At 55.5% G+C, this 9,301-nt stretch overlaps 1 protein-coding gene across 2 annotated transcripts in view; it reads right to left on the bottom strand.

Moving 5' to 3' along the window:
• The window catches only part of Scnn1g (sodium channel epithelial 1 gamma subunit), a 28,138-nt gene extending 19,111 nt beyond the window's left edge, over positions 1-9,027 (bottom strand). Inside the window, exons 1-5 of one of the 2 annotated variants that reach the window (XM_023714188.1) lie at positions 8,939-9,027; positions 5,689-6,038; positions 3,053-3,362; positions 1,571-1,764; positions 518-621 (exon numbers count right to left, since the gene is read on the bottom strand). In XM_023714188.1, the coding sequence (XP_023569956.1) occupies positions 518-621; positions 1,571-1,764; positions 3,053-3,362; positions 5,689-6,005 (925 nt within the window). In that variant the 5' untranslated portion in view covers positions 6,006-6,038; positions 8,939-9,027. Of the gene's footprint in view, positions 1-517; positions 622-1,570; positions 1,765-3,052; positions 3,363-5,688; positions 6,039-8,485; positions 8,916-8,938 lie in introns of those variants that run through there. The other variant, XM_004623120.2, reaches the window with a different exon arrangement.
• Positions 9,028-9,301: the final 274 nt, after the last annotated feature.

Raw genomic sequence — 9,301 nt, 5'->3', positions numbered from 1 at the left:
CCCCCAACCTCACCTGCCCCCCAACCTCACCTGCCCCCAACCTCACCTACCCCCCAACCTCACCTGCCTGGCCTCCCTTCAGCGCACACACATGGGCTTCCCTACGCTCAGAAGCCTCCTGCCCCGCAGTGCTCACCCCAGCTAAGGTTTACGCTAGGGAGGCTGTTCACAGGAGGGAGCCCAGAGATGTGCGGGGCTCTCAAATATAAAGAAGAAATGTCTAAAAGGGACAAGGAGACTCTGCCCAAGAGGAAGGGCCCACAAGGCGAGCTCCGGTGGCACGCACACACCCTCCCGGGCACTGTGGAGTTCGGCCCAGGCCCTTCACACTGAACCACCTCCCCGTAACTCTTGGAGGCAGAATCTTGCTGAATTCCTCAGGCAGGACTCCACCTTGTGGTCTCTTTGCCTCAGCCTCCCGAAGAGCTGGGATCGCTTCTGAAGCCCTGGTGCGCCGTGGCTCTGCTGCCACGCTGCTCCCTGCCACACAGCCTGCTCCTCGCCGCGGCTGCCTTACCGTACTCGCTGCCCCCCCTGGAGGTGCTGAGCGTGGTCTCATTCTCTCTGTTGTTGAATGTGTAGCAATTTCCATACATGGGATGGTGGAAAAGCGTGAAGTTCCTATTGGGGAAGGGCTTGGGTCAGAAAGGGCGGGGCGGGGAATGCCCTTGTTCTCCCAGCCAGTGGAGACGGGCAGTGTTCACCGGCCCAGCGCTCTTTGGGGACAATGAGGGATAGGCATGACTCACTTCCCCTATTTGTCCTCTGATAGAATGGCAAATAAAACCTGCCAGCCGGGTGGACAGGCACTGAGGTAGAGCTCGCCTCTGCTTTTGCTCTTAATCCCCTCGGCATTGTCTCCACTTGCAGTTCCTGCTGCCCCACACCTGCCCCAAATTCTTCTACTCTTAATTTCTCAGCCGGCACTGGACACTTTTTTTTTTTTTTTAAACTCAAAACGCCAGTCTTGAGAAATGGTCCTCAGAGAAAGAATTCCTTCCTCTGTGACCTTGTATGCCTTTAGAACCCAGCTGTCTGGGAGACGTCATTTCAGCCGTGCTGTTTTTGCAAGGACACATGTATCTGCTGACACACAGAAAGGGAAGTAAGGCTTAGTATTTGACATGAGCAAAGTAGGCTCTCCAGAAAAGGAGAGTCCCCTTTAAATGTCCCATCCACTGTCCCATCACCCCAGGGCTGAGGGCTGGTGGAAAAATCTGAAGCCTCACACATGTGGACCTGGGGCTTTCTTCCCCCAGCCCCTTCCCCTCTTCCCTCCCTCCGTATCATCTTAGCAGTTTTCCATCACTGGCATGACCACAGAAGGAGGCGATGTGCTCATCACCACTTACTCCTGATGAGTAACTGAACGAGTTTGAAGATGCTGCAATTTTAGGTTCTGCTCACTGACCCTACAGCTAGCTTCCGTGCAGTCGATTTCCAGGAAACAGACAGGTGCAAGACTGCCTCCTGCTCGCAAGACCCCTGGGCGAGCTGCAGGTGCCCGCGAGGACCCTGGCACCCCAGCTGCCGGCCCTCAGGAGCTGAGCGCACAGCCTCCCCACGTCACCTGGCATCGCAGGATGTCCCGTCAAAGGAGCAGGTGACCAGCAGCTCCTCCGCCGAGTAGCTCATGTTGATTTTCTTCTCCAGAGGCACCTGAGCCATGATGTTCATGTAGTGCAGCTTGTACCACTCCTGGATGGCATTGACGCCCGAGCTGAAGGTGTAGGTGGCACAGTTGCTGGTGTCGTTGGAGGGGCACTGCGAGCAAGAGGGGATGCCAGGCTGAGACCCGCGGTCCCGCCCCCGCCCACAGGAGGACTGAAACAACGATGAAGTTTGGGAGCTCAGGCCAGGAATGCAGGGGCACAGGAAGGAAACCTGCAGCAGAGTTGGGTTTGCTCTTCCTTTTTATTATTATTATTTTGTCTTTTTGAGACAGGAGGATCTCACCATACAGCTCAGGCTGGCCTGGAGCTCACTTCATAGCCCAGGCTGGCATCAAACTCCCAAAGATCCTCCTGCCTCAGCCTCCCTAGTACTGGGGTTATAGGCATATGACACCACGCCTGGCTAGAATTTTTTTTTTTTTTTTTTATTTTAGGGAAGAGTCTATATGGTGTTCAGGGTCTCACTACTAGATCAGACTTGTAGTGAGCCTCCTGTTTACAGCCTCCCAAGAGCTGGGATTACAGGCGCCCATGCCCAGTCTTAATTGCAGTCTCAGGGGCCCTGGAGGTAGGGCCAGCATGGTAGGCCTGAGGATTGAACCCCAGGCCCTGCACCTGCTTGCAGGCTCTTTAATCTGCTGAACTTTTTGGCTGGCCCTTAGAATTCATTTTAAATAAATGGCTGCTTCCTAAAAGCCCCTCAAATGGGACCAAAAATAGAGTGGAGAAGTCAGGCTGTAGCGTCTCATGAAAGCAGACTGTGAAGAACATGGGAGCGTCTGCTGATGTTCACCTGTCTCTCCCTGCTGGGGCCTACAACACCTACTTTGCTTGGGGGGATTTTCTTTTGCCTTTTGGATACAGTCTGCTGAAATTGCCCATGATGGGATCCTGCCTTTCAGGAGCCAGGGGTCCATCAGGCAGCTGAGCTTGGCCACCCAGATGTTCCCAAGATGGAATTTGAATCTTTTGGGGTTTTTGAGGCAGAGTCTTGCTGTGTAGCTCAGGCTTGCCTTGAACTCACTATGGAGATGAAACTCCTGTCAATCCTCCTGCCTCAGCCTCTCAAGTGTTAGGATGACTTATGTGTCCCCATGCCCAGCTTACGCTTTAACAGAAAGACTGAAAACAGATCCTTTCATCCAGCAGCAGGATTTGAAAAGATGACCTGGTTTCTAGCCTCCTTTGTGTCCTCTGAGAAGGCTCTCTGAGCTCCTGCTCAGTGCCTGCTGAGTAGGTGTCCAGTGATTGTAGCTACATCACCCTAACCAGGGGCATTTCTTCCCAGCAGCCCACGGGAGCAAGTGAGCAAGGAGAAGGGGCCCAGGGCATGCCCTCCAGCCCACCCAGGCGCCTAACTGGCCAGGAAGTGATCTTACCAGTTGGAATCCCACCGTTTTCTTCGACTCATGGACCTGCATGACATTGGAGGCCCTGTGAATGATGGTCCCGTCGACTTTCCGCTTCCGGCCAGTGAAGAAATCCCTGGCCTTGCCCTTCTCATTCTCGCTGAAGGCCAGCAGTGGGATCGTGTTGAGAAATTTGGGCTGGATGCCGGCCCAGGCTGGGTTTTCAGACGCTGCCCCACGGCGTTTGCGAGACTTCACCTCTGAAAAGCCGTACAGGGTCCTCAGAGCCCCTCTGGTCTCCTGATCCAAGTCGGCCAGAAGGTCACGCACCACGCTGTACCTGTCAAGGAGGGAGGGGAGCGGCGCAGAGATGTGAGACCATGGTGGCAAGATGCTGTCCTTCCTCCACACCGGTTTCCATCAGGCTGTGTTGGTCTGATGCTTGCTGCCCGCCCCCTGGACCATGGGGCCAGGCCTTGCTTGACTTGCCCATGCAAAGCTACGCTGGCTTCTGTGGCAGGGGAAGGCTCCTCAGTGAGCCTGTGTGACCCCCTATGGCTTCCCCTCTGCTCTCACGGTTGGCTGGTGTCAGGTGAGTGCACGCATTTGCCCCAGCCAGCATTTCTAGAGTAGCGACTGTCAGATGCGTCCTGTAAACCAGCCCCTGCAATGATGATGCGTAACCACTAAACCTGTGTCCCCAGGGGCAGGGTCCACTCCACCCACCATATTTAGCTTCTGCCTGGTAGGCTTCACCAATCAGTGCTGGGATGGCTGAAGAGGTGGCTACACAGCAGCACCCTCCAAGAACATCTAAGAGGCCAGACATGGTGGTGCACCTCTGTATCCCAGCACCTGGCAGACTGAGGCAGCAGGGTCACTGCTGAGAGTTCGAGGTCAGTCTGAACTGCACAACAAGACCCTGTTTCAAAAACCCCAACAATCACAACTACAATGATGAACATATGGAATGGTACAGAGTTGACTGTAGGAAACATAACAACACCATTTTTTATTTTATTTTTTTTAGGGAAGGGTCTACAGAGTGTTCAGGGTCTCACTACTAGGTGTGACTCATAGTGATCTGCCTGTTTACAGCCTCCCAACAGCTGGGATTACAGGCACGCACCACCACTCCCAGTCTCAACTGCCATCTCAGCACGGCCCTGGGGCAGGGCCAGCACAGCAGCCCCAGGGATTGAAACCCTGGCCTCTGCACCTGCTTGCAGGTGCTTTAATCTGATGAGCTATTTGGCTGGCCCATGATGACACCATTTTTAGAGAACATTTCAGGGCTAGGGAGATAGCTCAGTGAAGTAAGCGCTTGTCTGACAAGTGCAAGGTCCTGAGTTCAATCTCTGGTACTGCAAAAAAAACAAAAACAAACAAACAAAAAAACCCCTCAAAAAAACAAAAACAAAAAACATTCCATGAGATCAAATGGTCCCAGGCTCCTCCTTCCTCCCTGGACAGGCAATGTAGAGAAGGGATCAGGGATGAAGTGTCAGAGCCTCCTGCCTCGTGTGCACTCCCCACCCTGCTAAGGGTGAACTCCTTGAACAAGTCACTCTGCTTGTCATGCCTCAGGTTCCTCAGGTGATTGGCAAAGTTCAAAGCCTGTCTTATGTATTCAAAACCACACCCCTGTGCATGATACGTAAGCGAATGGTCACTATTGTAAGTTACAGCAGTGTAGTTCTGTCTTGTTAGTTTTTTCCTGCACTATACTTTAGGCCTATCAGGGCAGAGAAGGTTCTGGACTGTTCGCTTCTAGCTCCAGAACCCACCACAGTGCTTGATGATGTGTATATGCTGAGGGAAAAGATTGTGCAACAAATAATAGATGAACGGAGGAGGAAAGGCAGAAAGGAGGAAGGGAAGAAAGGATTCAAAAGTCAGCAGGTGAGCCTGAGGCTGGGGTTTGATTTTGAGCTTTGGCACCTGCTTGTTGATGGTACTGGACAAAGCAGTTGCCCTGTCGACCTCCCCTCACGCTCCTTCCCCTCCCCACCTGCTCCAGCGCAGTCTGCCCAATCCTCTCACGTCTCACCCAGCAGTTTTCCACAATTCTGAGGGCTCTGCTGACCCAGTTAGAACAGGTCCTACGACCAACAGTGGGGCAGCACCGAGGGCTGGTCCAGCTCAGAGCCCAGCGATCCCAATTAGTGGGGCTGGGCTGACTCAGGGGAGGATGCAGAGCCAGGGGGATGCGTGGGGAAGTCACCTGCATGTCACTTCTGAGTCAGCTGGAGCTCATGCTCTGGGGAGTGTGAGGGTGTGAGCAGGGAAAGGTGGCCGCATCGGCTGGGCGGGGCTGAGTGAGGGCGAGCAGGGGCTCGGGTACGGGGCCTTCCGGCCCACGTTGCATACTGCCTTCCTGGCCCCGCAGCCTCCCCTGCACCAGCCTAGTCCCAGAAATAGCTGATGATGGACTGGAAACCCGGTGTAGACATGAAGCCTACCTGGGAGAGGGCTGCTCACCAATATTGCCAGTGAATTCACATTTCCAACACACAAGCTGGCACCACCTCGCTGGTGGCATGATCTTCCTCCTGCTGCCCTCCCTTCTGCAGCCTGGCATGGCCGCCAGGCTGCTTGGCTCTCAGAGGGGCTTTGGTAGCCAGGGAAGGCCTCCCAGCCCCTGGCTCCCCGCTTGGGTCTCTTACTTGTAGGGGTTGATGTTGCAGATGGTGACGGCAGGAAAATCTAGCTTCTGGAAGTGGACCTTGATGGAGACGGAGACGGTGTAGAAGGAGGACACGAGGAGGGCACACTGCCACACGATGAGGGCCACGGCGGTGAGCGTGAACAAGATCCACAGCAGGCGGCGGAGCCGGCCGCGGGACACCACGATGCGGCGGCACCCATGCGTGTTGGTGTTCATGCAGTACCAGTGCATCAGGTCCCTGAGCGTGGGCGCCTGCGGGCCTCTCACCGGCAGATTCTTCTTGATTTTGGCCTTGATCTTCTCCCCAGGAGCCATGGCCGAGGGGGAACTCCGCAGGGCAGCAGTGCACTGGGGGAAGAAGGGAGGGCCAAGCAGGTGAGCCTCCTTCCTCTTTGCCCCAGAGCCAGCCAGGGCGCATTCTGAGGTATTGGCCCTTTCTCCGGGATATTTGTTTTTGGTCACCACAGCTGCCAACAGGGCTGGCTGGCGACTCCTCTGACCTCCCCAGGCCTAGCCCTGACTGACTGGGCAGCAAAGGCTTCTTTCCTGGGTTCCTGGGCAGCAGCCCTGAGTGGCCCAATCAACACTCCTTACCAGCCAGGGGCACTGCCACTCCTGCCTTCTCTGTGCCACCGGCTGCCCCCTGGAGGGCGCCGCTTCTATTTCATCATGGCCCCTGCTGCCTAACCCAGTGCTCTGCTAGGTGTCACGGACTCGAAATCTGCCAAGAGGATTTCCCCGCAGCAGCAGCCCGAGACCGCGTCCCGGCTGTGATCTGCCTAGCCCTTTGCCCTGCTGTTCTCTTCCAAGGGGAATCATTTCTCTTTCACTTCTCCACTTCACAGTCAGCTGTGCGTGCTCCTCAAGCACCTGATGTAACAATATCCTGAGAGTGTGGTTGCTCGCTATTTGCCAAGCTGTGCCCTATTTCCTTGATTTTAAGATACCATAAATTTGGAGAACACACCTTGATTTAATGACAGCTTTGGGGAAAAACAGTTGAAAACACGTTACTATGTCCATCAAGGCCCAGGTGCGCCTCAGCTACAGAGGCTTTGCAGAGTTAAAAAACAAACAAACTTCATTTTAGAAATGAACTAATAAAGTACAATATCGGTTGCAAATATATACATCAGTATCAGAACTCTATAAACATACGCCCAGGCTACATCTTTCTCATTTCACATTGCAAAACTCCCTGATGCAGGTGAAGAATTGTTCGCTTGTTACACAGAAGGAAAATGTCCTCAGAGGGGTAGAGTGACCAGCACAAGATCACGCAGCCAAGGAGTGGGGGAGCTGCCCTGGAATCTTGCGGCTGTGGTCACCAAGGTATGTATCCTTGAGGGGACCAAAATTGGGTTGGTGTGGCCACCCTCTCCCTCATTAAAGCAAGTAGTTAATTAGTAGAACCCAGATTAAATTTAGGAGGACAGAGGAAGGGTCTTACCCTATTTAATTTCTGGACTCTGGACAGTGAAGGTGATTTACCTCTTAAGACTCGAGCGCCCTAGTCCTGGCAGACAGGGTGCGTGCAGACGCTGTCCTTTATGTCTTCACGTTGGCAAAGGAAAACTGGGACATCTGACTGGGAGTGGGTGTTCAGAGAGGCTGCTGTGCCCTAGCGGGCTTGTGTCTGGGATGAGGACTGGCCGGGGAAGCCCACCCAGCCCCTCCAGCAGGATTCTGGGCCGTGGAATGACTTTGCCCCACCCTGAGCCCAGGAGATATGGTCCCAAAGCAGGAGGTGGGATAGCATGGGAGGGCTTTTAAATTTATGATGCTAGTGAGATTACGGCAAATAAAGAGGAGTACTGGGGAGAGAAAGGCGTGGGGTATCCAGAGGCAGCCAGGCTGTTCTACACTCTTCAAGCTGCTATGATCGGTTTTGCTGGGATGACGAAAATCAGCTCTGACCTCAAAATTATGCAATTAGCCTCTTGGCAAGAGGAATGAAATTTATTGTATTTCATCATTTTCATACTGCTCATCTCCACTATCTCCTTCACAACAATTTACTCCACTGTCCCCTAAGGGCGAGAGTAGGCATTTTCAATTTAGGTCTAGTTTTGATTTCAGGTCAAATAAACCTGCAGCTCAGGGCAGATTTCCACTTTAGCAATGTTTGCCAAAAGCACGATCCTGGAGCCCTTGTCCAACCCTGTCCGCTCGCTGAAGACGAGGTCCTTCGGGCCACTGTCTCCTTCCCAGGACTGACCCGCACCCAGGAGGCCAGCTAGCCAGGCTGGAGGAGCCCCGAACACGTGCCCACAGGCCACATTTCAACCTCAAAGCGGAGCACGGTTGTCGCCTCTGTGCGCTCTGACACCTGATTCAGCAGCACGCCTTCGTGGCAGAGTTAATAGCCAGCGCCCAGGGCTCCCTCGGGTAAGCACGCTGCCGGCAGTGCCTCAGTGCCTCCGAGGTAGGCAGCATAACCTCTCCCATTGTACGAATGAAACAGACTCTGACAGGGTAAGTAGCTTGTCGCGGGACACAGTAGGAGGTGGCTTTGCTGAGCACTGGCATGGGCTAGCTAGTGTGCTGCTCTTCAAATGATGACATGAGCCACAGTGGCATTAATGACAGTGTCTTCTATCTATGGATCAAGACATCTTTGTCTAGGACTTCCGTCGGTCCTTTCTGCACATCACCTACCTTCATCCTCATCACAAATGTTACTCTATCCCCACTTCATAGTGGAGCAAACAGGGGCAGAGGGGTTAGGTAGATTGTCCCAGCCCACAAAAAGAGAAAGGATTCTTGCTGACTCCAGAGCCCCAGGCTCGCTCCTTACCTGCCCCAGCCTTGTGGAGTCCCCGAGCCTCAGTGAAGGAACGCGGGGCTTGCGGAGAGAGGAGAGGTTGGCTCGGGGTGAGCCACGTATGGACTGGGGGGTCCGGGCCCTGGGGCTCGGGCTCGGGCAGGGACAGCCCAGTCCAGGCCACCTGGAGCGGACCAGCGCGCTGCAGTGTTTGCTTTTCTGCAGCCGCCGTCTCTCAGGTCTCTCCAGAGCGGAGGGCGCAGCGCGGTCAGCCCGGGCACAGCACCAACGCCAGGAGGTCGCGATCAGGTGCGACTCAGAGAGGAGTGGCTGGGGGGCCTCCGCGAGCGACTGCCGAGAGCTGAGCTGACCCCTGAAAGTGTCCGCGCACGCCGGCCGCCGGGGAGCGGGCACCGCGGGGCCACGCACCGACCGCGCGTCCCGGGCGCAGTCCGAATCAGGCCGACCCTGACACCCCGCTCACCTTTCAGCTACTAGGGGTCCGGGCTAGTGTGGACGCCACCGGGTGCGCTTCTGCTCCTCACAGCATCTCCCGGCGGCGGGACCGAGGGCTCCTGAGGGCCTGGCCCGGGCTCCGCCCCAGGCACCTGCCCCCTCCGTCCGCCGCAGGTCCCGCCCCTACCTGCTCAGGTGTGTTCCCGGGCGCCCAGACCCATGGCCTCGCGGCCTGGGCGAGGGCTCCGCAGTGCCCCCTGCCGCCCCGAGGCCTCTCTGCACCTCGGCAGGGCCCACGTTGTGCCTTCTGCCCCACACGCACGTTTGCTGCCTCCCTGTGGCCACCCTGCACCTGTGCGCGGCACCATGCAGCATACACCTGCTTCCTGCG

The sequence above is a fragment of the Octodon degus genome, unplaced genomic scaffold (genome assembly GCF_000260255.1).
Source record: "Octodon degus isolate 3935 unplaced genomic scaffold, OctDeg1.0 scaffold00001, whole genome shotgun sequence".
Lineage (NCBI taxonomy): Eukaryota > Metazoa > Chordata > Mammalia > Rodentia > Octodontidae > Octodon > Octodon degus.
Note: the sequence above shows the minus strand (reverse complement) of the source record. Positions and strands in the feature narration are given on the sequence as shown.